The 18,580-nt window shown below is 35.4% G+C and overlaps 1 protein-coding gene across 1 annotated transcript; it reads right to left on the bottom strand.

Annotated features, from left to right (window-relative positions):
* Positions 1–348: 348 nt before the first annotated feature.
* Positions 349–18,072, bottom strand: LOC149076199 (otoferlin-like). The gene is made up of 14 exons (XM_089242197.1): positions 17,937–18,072; positions 15,546–15,703; positions 13,779–13,910; positions 13,511–13,654; positions 12,042–12,169; positions 10,745–10,915; positions 10,486–10,640; positions 8,829–8,953; positions 7,107–7,198; positions 5,599–5,658; positions 3,975–4,070; positions 3,240–3,287; positions 2,287–2,477; positions 349–569 (listed from the first exon to the last, which is right to left on the bottom strand). The coding sequence occupies exons 1-14, from the start codon at positions 18,070–18,072 to the stop codon at positions 349–351; spliced, it is 1,857 nt and encodes a 618-aa protein (XP_089098323.1).
* Positions 18,073–18,580: the final 508 nt, after the last annotated feature.

The raw sequence follows: 18,580 nt of genomic DNA on the forward strand, positions 1-18,580 counted from the left end.
CTTCAAAACGTGAAGGCAGATGACAGCACCAGCAAGAACACGAAACAAGCACAACTCTGGCAATATTAAATACGTTAAGGACCTCTCACAAACATTCAGAACATACATACCGACACGCCCCGATTGGCCAGAAATTTCGCAGAGGGATATGTAAGACGGTTAAGTCGTCGTAGTAGTGGTAAACGTTAGAAGTCTATTACTGTATTATAACACCAGTTTTGCCTAGCATGTTTCATAACTTCGTTTATACATCTGCATACGTATTTAAAGTATATATTCTTGAATAGAGTGCTTTCGATGATTAAGTAATAGAAGTACTGTGTAATTTCTCACACATGCTAGTATGCTTTATCTATCCACGAATATCTCTTGTTTACTCACTGTTAATTTCTTCTGACTGGTCTTTTCGTCCACGGAAAATGCGGGCCACCAGCCTCTCACGGTCGATTGTTTGAAAAGTGATATGTAAGGGATCTTGCTGCCTTGGTCGCCCTCGATACAGGCCAGTGAGCAGTTGTTCGGAGTTTTGGCTCCTCTGGGCAAGTGATGCAGATCGAAACTGAAACTTCCTGAGAAAGTAAAAAAAATAATATAAAAATACAGTAGACTCTTGTCTATATATCCGGCCTAGTTTAAAAATAATAATACGTTAATGAATTGCAGTATCACCTTTTCACATCTGTGCAATCATTTATCAATGAATAGTAAAATAAGTATAAAATTTTTTTCATAAGGGCTTAGCCCCTTACGTTTTGCGTTTATGCTTTGTTCATTTTGAAAGTGTGTGTATATGTACTGTACAGAAGCGTTTCCCAACCTTTTAGATGTAGTGCACTAATCCCTTTAGTCAAGACACCACGGACTCCCTGTAGCAAAGGTCAATTTCCACACTACCTCTCTCCCCATGTAATCCAAAATAAGTTGTTTTTTATGATTTGTTTATCAAAAAATTGAAGTAGTAAATTACAATTTCACAATACTAAATGCAATAATAGTAAGCGAAAATGGTCCTACGGACCCACGAGGTCCGTTGAAAAACACTGCCGTACATCTGCAATTAGTTAGACATTGAGATGAGTGCAATACTTTTTTTTTTCTTGGACTTCTTTTTTTCTGTAGTAAATTTTTAAAACACAGAACAGTTCAGAAGTACATAACCAACATTCATTAACTACTCGCCTGTAATTCGAGGTCCGAATCAGAGCGGGTTCTTGTATAAAAAAATATTTTTGATAGTATGGGTGGAGGTAGGAAGTGAGTATTTATATAGAACTCCGGCTTATACGGCTTATCTGTTATCCGGCTCGTCCTTCCGACACTTTAAGCCGGATAGTCCGGAGTCTACTGTACATCGATAAAATAGTAATCTAATAATTGTCTAATCATAATTATAAATCAGCCTTCTTCAACCACTGATCCGCGGAGCATTTCGCCCAATTCATGCAGTGCTACATAATTTTGGATTTAATTTATAAAATTTAGTCCATATACTGTGTATGTATCTTCCCCCTTCTATATATATATATATATTACGGTAAATGTGATAAATCTGGTAAATGTGTAAAATAGCTTATGCATAATCACCAAGCATTTTGGAAAGCTTGATAAACTTAAAAAAAAATTCACTTTCACCGGCGATTATGCATAGTACCCAAGTATCGTTGGTAAATTTAATATGTGCGAAAAAATTATCACTTTTATTGGTGACTATGCTTCATAACCTAGTGTCACGTCGTTGGTAAACATGATAAATCGTACTATATGATCTACATGATAATTCATACATGTATTGTATCATTATATCGGGGTACGACCGTAAAATTTGTTATCATTATATCGGGGTCCGTCTATATTCATCGCACATACCAGACTCATTTGAAACTTTTTTCATATTTATCAAATTAACCTATTACACTAGGGTATTACGCATAATCACAGATAAAGCCGATAAATTTCAAGTATTTATCAAATTTACCAACGACGCAAGGTTATTCATAGGTTCCGGTAAAAGTGATATTTTTTTCCGTGTTTATCAAATTTACAAACGAGGCTTGGATATTATGCATATTCGCCAGTAAAAGTAATAAATTTATCAAACTTAGGAAGACAATCGTTAAGTATGTATAATAACCGATTTATGACATTTACCGGAAGGCCTACACATATAAATTAATTTTTTGAGATCTCTCTCTCGAAGCTGAATAACTAGAAAATAATTTACTGCGATGGGTATAAGTTTCAGACGTTATTTTATTGTGATGCAGCTCAAGTTTTTCAGAAACTTACCCAAACAATCATCTGATGAAAAACGATCCGCGTCCCAAATTTCGAGTTGGAATATAGCAGGTAACTTGTATTCGATTTCATCCCAAGTGAATAGGCTTTCTTTCTTCTTTGCAACTATCATCCTGTCGGCCGGATGATAATCGAACGGGAAAATGAATCTCCAGTTGAAATTTCCTTCTCCCGTCTGTGATCTGGAGAGGAAAATGTCCTGGATTACAAACGTTGTGTGTGTGTGTTATGCAGTATAGACTTACGTATGTGACCCTAGTGCAGGGGTTAGTAACCTTTTTTTTTTAGCAGCGACCCAAAATCTACGACATGATCAACTTTGCGACCCATAGACCAATTCCGAATTATTAAATATTTCTGAATAATAAAATGTTATTTTCGAAATTTGTTCAAATTTCTGTCGATAAAGACCGCTGCGCGAAATCAAATCACGGAATTCTGAACGTGAACCTTTCGTCAATGTCTTCTGTGTCTGAAATATTCGTAAAGCTTCAGACAGCGATTCGTAGCTGAATTACAATAACTTCACGAATTATGTTTTAGCCACAATCACAATAAAAACGTTACGTAAGCGCCAGTAACAGGAAAATTCGGAAATGAGTGTATACCCTGCATTTTATAGGACTCTGATTTGTATGTCCAATGATTTATTTGTTGCAGCGCCCTCTATCGACACAAAGTTTTACTATAGTTAAAAACCTTTCTTCGTGAGGATAACTTTACCGCAAAGTTTCAAAATTAGAGCTTTAAATTACTTTCAAATATATCAATTCCTTCAAGTTTTATGAATTTTTAAATTATTTATGAGACACCCTGTACATTTATATTTTTCAATCATATGAGCATTTTGTGCAGTTAAGATATAGAAAACAATGATGGAGAAGCGTATGGGGTTTCAGCATTGATGTCATCACGTATAGTTCAATCTAATACGTAGTACGTACCCATAGTGTACGTCGGTTTTTTGTTCGTCTTCTGGACCCTTCAACCGGCTGAAAAATAATTGTTATTGATATTTAATGTTTTGATAGCGTCAGAAATAACTCTAAATTACTCATTTTCAAAACTTAATTTAGTTTCATAGATGAACAAGTGTTGTTACTAACCATTCATAATCGCGGTGTTTCGAAGAGCATCCAAAAAAGAATTAAAAAAAAATTGGTTCTAAAATTGTTGTAAAACAGCACAACAAGAAAAAATGATAGGTAAAGAGAGTATTGAGCTTTAGTAGTTTTACTCCTGTGAAATATAAATTTGGAGAATTATATGAAAAAATAAAAACTATGAATCCTTTAATGCGGGAATTGTCAAGTAGTGAAATTTTCCCTTTCCCTTATTCAGTACGAAAAGGAATTTACCGCGCAATACTTGGAGAAATTTTTTTTTTATGCATCAATGATTGAAAATTTTGAATTTTCGATATTTTGTGCGTGCTAAAAGAACACAAGTTTGAAAAAGAATACAGAAATTGTTGCAGAGTATTAGTAGAAATCAAAAATTTCAATCATCAATATCCCTGTTTGCTATTCATCTCGTATATTAGTTTGCTTACTAGTTTATCATTAAAATCATTTGATCCAAAAAACCTTTTTTTAATTCCACTACATCGTATTTATTTTCATGATTCGATCATATCGAGTACAAAAATATTTATGTAGATCGTTTTTAAATTACATTACCCTTTTATGTAGATATCTGACGACATCTCGCCCGTAAGTGACGTGTCTGTTAGAATGACTTCATCTGTATTCCATATGATAACCCGCAATTCATAACTAAATGGATAAGATAAGCAATAAGTATCAATTGTATTAGCAGTAACCCAGAAAAATTCTCCGAATCGGAACCATTCGAATTTTAAAATATATTTGATTTGATTACCCACATTGCATATAAGAACTTGAGATAACATCAAATATTATCACATTTACTTTTGAAGCAAACTTAATTAAAAATATGTTGAAGAAAGCAGTAATTAAATGTTTGTAAGATAAACACTTCAAAACATACATTATTCAAAACACACTTATACAAATGTTATTACTACAACAGACTCTTACTCAAATAGTTCGTAAAAGAAGAAAATAATAAAAAATAATATTGAAAAATAAAATAAATAAATAAATAAATAAATATATATATATAATATAAGAGTTTTAGTGAATGTGAACTCTATACATGCGTGTACATAATTAAATTTTCAGCACTCGCGGACAGAATTGGACAAAGGTCAAGAGGCAATCAATGGATGTACAATACATGAAATGGAAGCTTTGCTAGAATGCTTCTTTGTCTGAGAAGTCACTTAAAGGACTTCGAATGGGATTTTTGTAGAGTACCTGAGTTCTAATAGGTTTTTTTTTTCACACTCTTTTCTATACGTGATGTTTCTTAGCATGCTAGAAAAAAAATAACAATGTTCTTGCTCAACTACATTTTATCCTTTAAACTTAAAAAAAAACATTTCGGATCATAAGATGATCCCCATAAAAAAAGAGAAGAGAGACCGGAATGCACAAAACTTTACGGTATTTCGTATTGTCTGAATATAAAAAATAAATAAATAAGTAAAATAAAATAAATAAATAAAAAATAAATATTCAAGAGTTTTTTTTAACGTTTCCAACAAGAAGCATATTGTCCCAAAAATGTTTTTGTATACATAGGGCGATTACTTAACTACCCTTGCCACATTTTACTGGTGAACCGTTGACCCTTGAGCATACTTTCAATTAGGAAAAGTATCCAAATGTTGTGTATAACTCACAACAAAAGGGTCTCAAGGTAACATCCTCAAAAAGTTTTGAAAATATTTCCACTGATTCTACTCATATAAATGTGCACAAAAATATAGAAAAATCACGTGGAATTATTATCTGTCACTCAAAAAAAAAAAAAAAAAAAATGTAAATATTAGTATTTTGAACGCCAATAGAGGCCAAAAATGAATTTCAAAATCACGCAGCCCTCTAGAGTGACGTCATTCAAACAATACATGATCAAGTGCAACACAGAAAAAGAAAAATAACTAGTTTCTATAGAACAGAGAAACTGGGGGAAAGATAGTGTAAAAATACGTTTTTTTTATAGATATCGTGAATAAGCGCGAGAGGTGATGAGTAGCCAAGTGTTATAATTTTTAATGTTTTTTTTTACTTTAATAATTGCATTCCGCCACTCTTTTTTTTGTTTTGATGTGTTTTTGGAAGAGCGAATTCACTTAATTTTTCAACTTTTTGAGGAAGACACCTTGGGACCCTTTCCTTGACAGATACGTCATTCATGTTGCAAGGGGTTGCATACCTTTTCATACAAACACCTTGTCCTGAAAAACCCAATAGGGATGGTGTTACTTTGTCTCTCCTGAGGTCAACAAAAAACATTTCCGTGTTTTTAAATGTAATATTCGCTGAGATATCTGAATTTAAAAATCTCAAAAAAGTTCGGAAAGAGAACCAAATAAACAAACATACACACAGCTCCTTTCCCAACTTTCCTCTGCCTTTTAAATGCAAATATCTCAGCGGATACTGCACTTAAAAACATGGAATTTTATTTGTTGGCTTCAGGTGAGTCAGGATAACAAGTTTCTAATTGGGTTTTAGAGGACATGGTGCTCATATAAAAAGTTAATTTTTTTATTTTACTTTAATAACTGTATAACACCTTGCAACATGAATGACATACCTGAGCTCTAAACCTTAATTGGATACCTTTTCTAATTAAAAGGATGCCTCTAGGATCAAAGGTTCGCCAATAAAATTTGCTTAGTTTTGCTGTTAGCTATGCATCCTATACAAGTTTACAATATTGTAAAGTATATACAATTGAAGTTAGTTATAGCGATCCCCCCTTCCTGAAAGGTCGTTACATGGAACGATTGAAAAGAAAAAAAATAGCCTCTTTGCTTCTTTAGAGGATATATATTAGGTGAAATAATGAATTATATTACTAATTTTGTTAGAATATATGAGCAGTAGCAGTGAAAGTACATCAGGTTACGGAAATAATAATACACTTGTAGTAATTAAAATGACAAGAATAGATGTATACACCTATGCACAGAATTCTCGAAATATCAAGGGTCAAGGAGCAAAACATTTTTGGCAAACGAAAAACATGGGCTTCGTACATTTCTTCGGAAACAGGAGGCTTGGCAGAGCTGAGTTCGGACGTTGCATTGAACCGAATGGTCTTTGAAGGCCGTTATATTTGATGAAAAATAACATGGGATGAGAATGGGAAAAAAAATTGGGATTTTTCGCACCGTTACAACGGAACTGCCGCAATAGCGTATGGTCCTTATAACGAGCGTCAATTGCATTTCGGAAACTTAAAATTCAAGATTCATATAAAATTAAATTATAAATTTCACTTCGACTTGCCGCCTGGCAGTCGAGTGGTTAGGGAGCTAGCCTCTCACTGTGAAGATCTGGGTTCGAATCCCGGTTCGGGCATGGATATTTACTAACAAATCCCCTAGACGGATCATGCTGATCCCTTGGGAATACGTGATCACATTATTAAAAAAAAGTCATGTTCACTATTATTGAATGATAAGTTATATGTGAATATACATTGTATATTCATATATAAATTGTACTCGCATTGTTCTGACGGAGAAATTTTCATTTCGAAATTCCTCGGGTGTGGCAGTTAGCAATTTATTAAAGTAAATGACTGTTAAAACTCGCTCTTCACTCCGATATTTCTTAAAATATCGATTGGGTCATTTCTCCATAAATATTCCATTCATAATGTTTTTCTTGATCTCTTATACAATGCGAACACTTTAAATAATTTCATCTTACCTCAGAGGTTTTCTCGGACTTATATTACGATGAGGAGGTGGTAAAGTTTTCTCGTCTCGGCGGAAAATGTCGATCCACATTTCTAATTTTCCCTGAAAATTAAGTACAACTTTAGTAGCAATAAAAAAATTACATTTAATAAGGAATGATTAGTGACGGTATTGTAAAGAGAGTACAGTTATTAAAATATCATTTATTAATTTGTCAGAAATAATTGTTATATCAAGTCCGAAAAATACAATACACTCAAAGAATTTTCTACTTCTTTCCCTTCTTATAAGAAAAAGACATTTATCCCTAAGGCTATCTAAAATTTTATGATGATCCAAAATTTCAAGTTTTAAATTAAAAGTAAATAAAAGGTGAATAAACATATCCAAATAATAGCATAATCGTATATATATTTCGATAATTTCATTTCCTAACATTGATACAAAAAAACGGAATGTGAAAAACATGTGTCGTTTCTATTTAATAAGATGATAAAATACGGGTGAATAAACGAAAAAGAAAACTCAATTATAATTGTAAACTTCTTTTTACGTAGAAAAAGTTTCTCACTTAATATAAATAAGAAAGTTTTTTTGAACTTAATCGAATTTTTCCTCTCTTTAATTCCAGTTTCTCTTTTTCCTCTCGTAAAAAAGTATGAAAATTTTTTTTAGAAAAAAAGGTAATGAAATGAAAATAAATATGTTTCCATTTCGTATCGTGAAACACCCTGGGCTATATTGTAATTTTATTTATTTCTATTCATATTTTTTTCCCATGCGTTAATTTCTTTCTCTGTTTCGTAAGTTAACTTTGATCTTTTGCTAAGCTTTAAAGCTAATAATTGCGAGTTATGATGTTTGTTACGAATTTCTGCACTTGAAATTTATAATTTATTTGGTTGCTTTGATATATATAACAGTAGAGTTTTGCAGTGATTTTCGATTATAAATTTCATCAGAATAAAGATTTGGCAGGCAACTACTAACGAAATTATAATTTAATACTGTACAATGAAAGAATATTTGCATCAATGCTATGTTATAAAAAAATGAACTGATTACAGTAAAACCCCTCTTTTACGGATACCGGCTGGCAAAAAAAAAGAAAAAAAAAAAAGAATTGGCTGCAAAAAAGTTGGTTCACTTACAATGACGAGATATCTCGTCTAACTTCATCCACTTTATTTCGGCAATTAAGAAATAGGCATTCTCTCGGGATCTTAGAATCCTCTCCTCTCATTTCTTCAATCCCGAGCCCAACAACTCGTTGAAGTTGTTTTTACAGTCAAACATACTTTCTTTCCCTCCCTTTATCCTGTCGATCCACTGCCATTAGACGGAGTCAGTTTTTGTTCAAAGTCTCATAACAGGAGAGAGAGGATGCTTTTCCTTTTCGTTCGAAGTTGTTAACGATTATGCGTACAGCATGAATAGCAGAAAACGATAAGGTGTTTCTCTTCCTTGTTTTAATTATCATTATTGGTTTCGGTGTTTGCTGGGGAAGGGAGCATTTATCAGCTCACGCAATCGGAAAAAAATACTCTTCTTGAAAATAGGTGACGAGTTTTTGAAGGTTAAGTGATTTCCACTTTGGCGGGTATAACGCGGATCAGGAAAATTTAAAAAACCGTAATTAATAAGGTTATGGATCATTGGTGTACATAATATTTGCATTATTAAGGTTATCGATAGATAAGCAATATTTTAAATGAGATTTAATAGTGGTTACTTGTTCTCCAATTTTTTTCGGATGATACAAGCTCCTTGTCTCGATGTGTTCCGGGATCAACGAGAAACCCGCGACTTTCGACCAGTTGTGCAAGACTTCCAATGAAATTTGATCTTCCTTACCACCTGTTCGTAAAGAAAAAAAATTGAACATTCACATTGAAGACTTCTAATATGTAGAGTGTGAATGCGTAGGACAGTTCTTTTGACCTGAAATAATTTTAGAATGAAAAGTGCAACTTAGATTACATTGTAACAAAATGAATACGTCGGATCAGATGTCGCGATCCTAGAGGCGAATTTTGAAGTTAGTCATTGAAAATCTGAAACGGAGATAGAGAAAAACTCTTTTAATTCCAAAGCTGTCCAGTATCATTCAATTGGTGCAAAACTCTATACATTGTCATTGAATATGAAGTCAACCCTGAAATATATAAAGGAATTGCACTCTATATATTTTGGCATGGCCATATAATAAGGGCTGTCTTTCATGATTCGCCGGAGTCGGTACAAGCTGGCGTCTTCGCCCTGACAGAACGGATTAATTGTGGCTGGCTACCTTGATATTTCAAGGTCGCTTTTAGAATTAGGGCAGTGACGTCACGCACCTTATGCGAGAGAACGCCCACTGAGCCAACGTGGGAAGAGCAATTTCAAAGGGATGAGACAGCCCTTAAACTATGAAGCTCTAATTTTGAGTGAACGGAGAAAAGAAATATAGACACAAGAAAATACTATGTTTGGTAAGCATGGCCCCACATCCTGGAGCGGGGCCCCTAGGCTGGGATCTTTTGCGGGCCCCCGGTCAGACTTTTCACGGACCCTTTCTGTAATTAATTTATTGTGTGAAAAAGCAAAAAATTATGAGAAATGTCCCGATCCCTGTCAGGCCCCCCCCCCTTTGTCGGGGCCATGTTTGTAAGAAATCCATGGTTGTATAAATATATCACTACAAATTCACTATGGGGGAATCCGTGAAAAATTCTGGCCGAGGAGCCCCATCAAAGATGCCAACCTAGGAGCCTGGCATGAAGATGTGCCCGTGGACGAAAACACATCATTGACTACGCTGCATACTTTAGGTCTTGAAAGCACTTTTGTGCAGGCAACCATTTACTATGTAACAGAGTTTTGTACTAATTAAATGATGCTCTGCAACTTTGAAAGTGGAAGAGTTTTGCTCTATCTCTATTTATTCACAATTTTCAAGGGTTCCGAAGTCCACCACTAGACAAACTTCTGTTTGTTGAATATGATCAAATGTTGTCGCTTTACTATACTGTGGTGCAAGTTATACATCTACGGACTTCAGAGGATGATTTATGGTTTTGCTGTCTGTGGGCTGCACGAGTTTTTCACCTTGCTCTCGTTATACGACTACTACTTAACCGTACATGCTCCTCGTGCACTTTTCACTGCGAAATTTTTCCCTGTTATAGTCTAATTTTCATGATCACCCATCTCCCCAAATTCACCGATCACCAAATTTGCCGATCTGGACTATCGCCCATCACATCTGCAAATACACATCTCTGGGGCCTTCGTTAGCAAGTTATTTCAAGTCAAAGGATCTTGTCCATGCAACATGTGCAATTATGCTTAATGGAATGTGAAAATGTCACAGAAATAAAATGTGAACTAGCTGAAAAAATCTTCACCTTGGATTTCGATAGAATTCATTACTTTAAATTTTTTCGGACCGACCTTCACTCCACGAGAATCGAAACTCGGATCATTCAGCATGTACCTCTTGCACAGCTCGGACAACAATTTCTTCGGAGTGCGAACATCTCGCCACTGATTCGGTCCTTCACTGACAAAAAAAAAAATAAGTCGGTAAGATTAAACGAAGTGCTGTTGACACAATATGGAGCCTTGTTCCAGGAAAACAAAAGAGAGAAGTCTCTCAATACTTACATCTCGTATTTTTCAGGTATACCGCAAACTGCATGACAACGGCTGTAAAACCTATTCTCTAAGTCGATGGTCGTTTCTCCTATGAGGTCATCTTTATCCAATACATCTTTATCAAAAATCTGAATTTTGAGATACGTATCCACTGGAAGATTGGCCTCGAGATCAAAATGTCTTCAGTAGAAAATGAAAATAAATTGAATGAATGTGAAAAGAGAGAAATAGAACAGAGATCAAACAAAAATAATGGAATTTAGAGATTTCCTGGTATAAGTGTGTGTATACGGTAGGCAAGCTGTCCCAGAATTCTACCGTTAAATTGAGGGGGGGGGGGGTTACAGTACACGACAAAACAAATAATTTTCGCAATGAAACCCAGGATTGCAAATGAATTTCACTCTCAGCACCATGTTATTGGAGCCACTGGCGTAAAAAAAATGGGGAAATAAAACGTCTTAATCGTTTCATGTACGGGCTTTTGACAACAAATTTGGACGATCTCTGCTTAAAGTATCGGCGAAAATTCTCAAAAAACTGTTTGACTTTGAAAGTTAAAAACTTTTCTTGTTTGCATGTTAGAAATAGAAGGGGACAAAAGAGCGTATAGTACATTTCTCTAGACTCTTTTTCTCACCCTCTTGTGTGTACGTGTTCCCTTACTCTCTTATATATCTCTTTCAAACCAGAATATTCATTTTTTTTAAATTTTCAAAATGTTTTTGCATTTTTCATACTCAAAAAAGAAAAAAAAAAGAAAAAACAAGCAAATATATATTGCTTCAATTTTTTATTGTGAAGAAATAACTCATTTCGTTCAAATTTTTTCAACCAAGATAATGCAAGGTATAATCATCTTCACATACAGTTTCTTCTAGTATTTTATTACTAAATTTTCTGTATGACATCACCTTTTTCCCGGAGGTGCCTTTTCCTGGAAGCAATCTTAAAAACACCCTGAAAGTTCAACTTTTAGTGCTGCTCTCTGATGAAAGCCCTAAAGTTTATATTCAGCATATTTCTAACTAAAAATTTACACAGTCCTTTGAGTTATGGCTTGAAAGAAAAAAAATTATATTGAGAAAAAGCAACCCCCACACACATTCGTGGCACCAGGGTCTGAAAGGGATATAGTGAAAATATGTATTATACGTGGGGAGAAAAATCACTTACCGGGAGTATAAAAAAACGGAGAGGAGGAAAAAACAACAACGTCCGTTCAAAGGGTTACAATAGAGTTTCAGGGTGATGATAAAAAAGATATTAAAAAATTTATTTGGGCATCCTTTATATTTTTACTCACCTCCCGAAAACTGGGTTTAATTGCTTGCGAATGTAATTGTCTTCGTCTTTGATGACAGTCGAGCCAAGCCTCAACACGATGTAAGCATCTGCCGTGTTGCTGATGTCCTGAGGAATTAAGTCGATACACTGGTGAAAGAAATGAAAAAAAGAACCAAGTTGAACATCAAAATTCATCTAATGCCTTGTAAATGTTCCAGCAGAAAATCATGTAGCTCCAACGAAGCTTCTTTAATTCACGATTCATTTACGTTACTTATGGCTAGATCATTGGAGCCTCATAAGGTTAATATATTAACAAAATGGGACACGATGATTAGAAAAGAGGGCCTTATTTTGAAATCCGCGGTGTGATTAATTTTTTTATGGGCGGAGCCGGTGACGTGCACTAAACTTCGAGCTGCAAATGTAAGCCGATCGCCTCATTTGAAAAAGTCTCTAGGCAGACAGCAAACTGATACAACATGAAAATTCCGGCATATGAATTCGCTTGGTATTTAGTCAATTGTACTAGAATTAATGAATTAAGAAATAATTTCGGAATTGAAGAAAATTTTCAACTACTGAGAGAAATGGTTTCAGAGAATTTTTGAAACAAATAACTTCACAATCAGTGAAAAAAAATAACTTATAAAACAACGAGAGAAACAATTTCGTAATTTCTGACAAATTATTTCACAATCAATAAAAGAGTAATTGCATAATTATTGAATGAAATGATAAGATGAGAAGGGAAATAAATAATTAAAGAATAATTTAAAATATTTCAGATTGAAATCAATTAAAATCGTAATTAATCGAAAACCTATTTTAGCATTTAGTATCATTTTTAGCATCAAAAATTATTTAAGAACTAATCAAAATTGATAATTAATAAAAGAAACAGTTATACAGAATAAATAAAAGTGTTTAGTTATTTTTGTTCCTGTTTAACTCGGTGGGGGGGGGGCGCTCATTGAGCCCTTCTATTCTTCTATTAAGGTGTCACGAAACTACCTAAGTTGGTGGCCCGCGGGCTTCGTGGAAAGTTTCAATTTGGCCTTGTCTGAAAGATCGAGAGACCCCCCCTGACATAGAGCAACAGACGAACATTCTCTGAATGTCATCAGCTCTAATGTTAGGAATTTCTTTGGAAAACGTCATTGAAATGGAAAAAATTATCGTTATATCCAATTTGGCTGTTTTTTTATCGACGTTACAAGTAAGGTTTATTATCATTATTCTCAACAGGAATCAGTCCGGACTGCCAATTATTGACGTTATAGCCGTGGTCGTCAAAACATAGTTTGATTGTAGTTTGTTCCATCAGCACTCGAATTTGTAGAACTGATGTTACGCAACAAAATCGAGAACGGACTGAACCAGTAACGGTTTCAGGATGCTCACTGTTCGTGGTTCAGCTGACAAACCCTTCAGAGATACCAGTAATTTGTAATTTATTTCTGACATTAAATATGATGGTTGTCATACCTTCACTATGTATACGCGTACGAGCACAGGTACAAGTACATTCGGAGGCATACCACGGAAGTAATACCCCGTTCCTTCGACTGGGGGCAAGAACGGGTTGCCAGCATCTTTATCCAAAGGAACTTTGTAGACTTTGAAAGATCCCTTAAAGAAAAGGATGAGAAACAGACGATATTGATGTGATGAGGATCAATCGCATCAAGTAAAGTTTGCAAACACACTTCACATGGAGTGCATTCTTACTGAAAAAAAAGCAAATTTCTCTTACTTTGAATACTCCAGCGCGTTTGGAGAATAGATTCGACTTTTTTTTCCGTTTCCCACGGTGTAGTTCGAAGGTCTGCTGCCATTCTTCGAAGCCGTGGAATTCAGGCACGTGTTCCAGTTCGCATGGGTATATCTGCTCGTGTGTTTTAGAAACAAAAAACAAAAATCAGGAAAGAGAGATTCAAGTGAATTGCAGAGGAAAATTATTTGCTGAAACTGCGTCTTATGAATTCGTAAATAATAAAAAAATTCATAAAAATTGAAGGTTTTGTACAATTTTTAGAGTTTTAAGTTTTTACCGATAGAGAGCGCTGCACGAAAGAAAATCAGGAGTGACAGGACCTAATCTCTTGTGTGCCCGAAACATCTGTAAAGCTTCAGCCGGCAATTCTTGGCTGAGGTTAAACTAAACAACTTCACCAATAGCGCTTTATCCACCAATGTCAACAATCCACTGGAACCCTTGAGAAAGCGTCAGTAATATGAAAAATTTCCAGAAATGAATTTTGTTAGTTGCACACCCGGCATTTTATAGGACTCGGATTTGCATATTCCCCATTATTTGCTTTCATACTAAGCCCTCTACAGACAAAAATTTTAACTAATTTTTTTCTGTACCAAAAAAAAAAAAAAAAAAAAAAAAAAATTCTGTTTCGTCAGAATAACCTTTTTGAGATTTGCATATTTCCAGTGATTTACTTTCGTGCAGTTTTACGAACGTTTCGGACACAGAGGGGAATGAAGAAAGGTTCAAGTTCACATCTTTCTGTGACTTGTTTCCGTTCAGCGTCCTCTTACGACAGAAATCCGAGCTATTTTTTTTCTGTTCCCAAAAATACCCCCTCGTGAGAACAACTTTTGCGCAAACCGTATTCAAACACACATATTCCTTTAATTTTTATGAATTTTTTAACTATTTACGAATTTATGGTACACCATGCGTTTTAGTATTCTTGATTGATTCAGATATACAGGGTGGGTGAAAAGCCCATGACACATTCCAAAAATTCACCCCCACGCAACTGAAATGTTGAAAGGTACTCAAGTAGGTCGAAAGATACCAAATTTAACAGACATCAAGAGAATACATTACTTTCCACATGTGAGAAATATATTTCTCTCTCTTGATAGTTTCACAGTAACTAATTCAAATAAAGCTGATATAACATTATCATAATTGCGGTATGAAATCGCATACCTTCCATTACAACTTGGAGGAAAAAAACATCGGTATACTAAAAAAAAAATGGGGTAGGCTGTACCATAGATACGGCCTCAAGTTTTGACGTGAATACGTTTTTTTCCGACTTGAATCGCGTTGTAGGTACTGACCATTATGTCATTATCATCGGCTTTGTCTTTGGATAAGCTAACAAACGATACCAATGTCGTCTATTTTCGTTATGAACTGATTAAGATACAGCGTAAAGAAATTTGTTACAAATCAGGGCAGCGGCTCTGGAAGAGATATTGAAACCAGAGTGATATCTGACGATACCATTGCTTTTGACTTGGGTTGGGTACGTCCTGAGATATGAGCGTTTAAAAAGAGAATTTCGGCACGCAATTTTTTGCGAATGCTTCCAGTATCGTCAGGTGATTTTAAAAGACATATTCACGTCAAAAAGAAAAGAAAAAAGATCTTCTATATACATTTTTCGTAGAGTTGAAAATTAAAATTGATGCTATTTTTTCAGAGCTGTGAACCAACCAGATGGTGCCACATGTATTTTACCACAAATACGCAGAGATTAGGTTTGATACTCACTCTAATCAAAGACTCGTTGGGATAAGCACTTCTATAAACGACTTCAGGTAAAGCCTCAATATTCGAAGTCGAGTCTTTTTTTTCGACTTTGACTTCAGTCTGATTTGGATCAGAAATAGTTTTCTCCACGGGGTCATGGCAAAAATCTTCCGCGAAGTCTAATAAAAAAAATAAAAGAAATATTGATGAGCATATTGATTGTGAATATTTCTCAATGTGTTATAACTAATTTTTTGCTTTTCAGCTAAGACAGAAGTTCTTGATGTATGGGTCGCGGTCCACACCTGGGTCGCAAGGGCTTCTGAGATAAGACGTACAAATACACTTTGCAATTCGGTTATACGTCCATTTGTTTCGTCACTTGTTTCAGGAACATCTTGGTGATTTCGGTGACCTTGGGTTGGACTTGGACCATAGGCAGAGATAGACTTGAAAGTCTGGGGGGGGGATGATGATGATGATGATGTCAATTTATATATACACACATACATTAGATCAGTGGACTCCACTTTTGACGCTGGGGGGGGGCAATGTCCCCATGGCCCCTCGTATCTCCGCCCATGACCTAGACGTTTTTTGGCGGCCCTTTGAGCGTTTTTTGAGCCATGATTTTTTATACAGTATTTTTGGGCAGCAGTCGGCACTCAAAAAACACTCGCAGGAATGATAAAAAATATTTATCTGCATACACACTAATCAAAAATAATAAGAAATAATTAAATAGTAACAAATAAAATAACTAAAGAAATAATTCCAAAATTAATGAGGGAAATAATTTCAGAATTGGTGAAAACTTTCAATAACTTGTAGGGGGGGGGGAAGAGGGCTTTTCTATTCGGACGCCCTTAGGATCCACCCCTGTTGGCACACCTGTTAAAAAGCCATGGAGTGGTTTCACTAATTTCGAAAACTAAAAATTTTGTTGATCAAGTGAGTATATTTAAGAAAAAAATGTAAATAAGAATAGACCGTGGGTCGCGAAGTTGATCGTGGGCCGCGGCTGTAAAAGGTTAATAGCCCCTGAGCTAAGGTTATAGAAGAGCAAATCAACTAAAATAAGAACGAGTTCATTTGATGAATGCTCAGTTTACAGTTCAGTGTAACATCTCCACGAAATTCCACGTGTAATACTCAGAAGTTAGTCATTTTTATTTACACAAATTTGATTTATATAAATATAATTATTAGTTAACAATATAATATATACAGGGTGATTCAGCAAAGCATTGCCAAACTGAAAGGGCAATTTTCAGGCATACGATAACAATCCAAAATCACATCAGAACATTGGTGCGCAAACGCCATCCGGATACACTACAGGGAGTTGTTGCGCCTCACACACTTTTAAAGAAATCCCGAACTCAGTCAGCATGAAGTCGCAACTATCACGACATCACATATATACACTCAGGACACGCATTCCGGCATGTACCGATTCGTTAGAAATTCCGCAGAGGAATGTGTAAGAGGTGAATGTTCAGTTAGTTAAGCAGTAGTAGCAAGTATGCAGTCCATGCGGAGTTTCAAACGAATAGGTACATGCCGGAATATGTTGTGGGTGTATGTGCGGCCTATAACGTATTTATGTTGTCAGAATTGCAAGTTCATGCTTGATGAGTTCGGGATTGAGTTAAAAATGTGCGATGCAACAACTCCCAGAAGCGGCTCCAGATGGCATTTACTCACCTATATGCACCTGTTGCAAGAATTTGTAATTAATTTCTAGAATCTATGACTTAAAATTCACTGATTCCTATGTGATTCTGGTTTGTTATGAAATGCATGAAAAGCCCGTTCAGTTTCGCGATGTTTTACTGAATTACCCTGTAGTTCAGGCCCGTCATTTGAAAATACACTAAAAATGTTATATATATGTATACAAATATATATACATACATTGAGCACATGTGCTTCGACCCCCCCCCCCCCCCTGTGGAAAAAGTTGAAATGACGGCCCTGCTGTCGATATGAGGAGAGTGAGAAAGAGAAATATCTATTGCACTTTCCCCCCTACCTATTTGTAACATGCTATCAAGGAAATCAATTATTTTTTAGATTAATCGCTGATACGTCAAATGCAGATCATTCAGATTTTTTGCCAAAAGCCTGTATATGGTAGGGGGTATAAATACTTCTGTAAAATATGGCAGACCAGTATCAAATCGGGCATCCTTTCACAAAAAAAAAAAAATTGTCACATGTTCCTTTCTCCAAGCGTATATATAACTGGACATAAGTTGGATTCAATTCGAAATAAGAAAAATACAGAAAATTGTCCATATTACTATTACGTACTTTACACGTACTCACCGAAGAAAAAACATGTCAATAAACGTACAATAAAAAGAAATCCTTCAACATTCAGGTAACCCAATACACTAAATAACTTACATATTTTCACTGATTCTTCTTCACTTTCTTTAGGAAGTGCTTCTATCAATTCCGGAATTTTTTCGTCCTCCGGAGCTCGTGAGGAAACTTTTGAGCTTTTTCGAGCCAACTGCGAATGAGCATAGCAATCATACATTCCGGGTGGTCGTAAAATAACTTTTACCGATATATGAGCCTTTAACGGCCACAAAAATCAACTAATGCTAATGAAATTCGAGAAATACTACAGCGTATGCGCTCGCGAATGAAATGAGAAACAAAAACCTATCTTTCGCGGTAACGGTTACAGCAAGAAAATTTCGAAAAAATTCAAAAGGCAACTCAAAAATGATCGGCGCAGTTAAAAACAATGAATGGAGACAAAGCGGTACCTAGGACGCAATAAAAGCCGGCGCAGGGCGTAAAGAAAGAAAGATGTCACCAAGGGATTGGTGCACTAACCACTCGGTCGGGGACTTCCTCCGAGATCTGGCTGGTTAGCGCACCAACCTCTTGATGAGATCTTTCTTTGTCTGCGTCCTGCGCCGGCGTATGGTGATATCGGTGCCGTTTCAACGCCATTCATATAATTTTACTGCGTCAATCAACGAAAATGTGTGTATTAAGAAGACGATAATTATCCTTCATTTTCGGAACTCAAGTGG

The sequence above is a fragment of the Pholcus phalangioides genome, unplaced genomic scaffold, assembly GCF_987345545.1.
Source record: "Pholcus phalangioides strain wild (caught in Gottingen) unplaced genomic scaffold, Ppha-v1.0 ptg000015l_1, whole genome shotgun sequence".
NCBI classification, from domain to species: Eukaryota; Metazoa; Arthropoda; class Arachnida; order Araneae; family Pholcidae; genus Pholcus; species Pholcus phalangioides.

Bases quoted from the DNA above. Each gene is read 5' to 3' on its own strand.
- LOC149076199 (XM_089242197.1), bottom strand. From the start codon at position 18,072: ATGTATGATTGCTATGCTCATTCGCAGTTGGCTCGAAAAAGCTCAAAA. The intron at 15,704-17,936 runs GTAAGTTATTTA...TTTTTTTATTAG, and splicing joins AGAAGAATCAGTGAAAATAT to ACTTCGCGGAAGATTTTTGC. The intron at 7,199-8,828 runs GTAACCACTATT...CTTAATTTTCAG, and splicing joins CGAAAAAAATTGGAGAACAA to GGAAAATTAGAAATGTGGAT.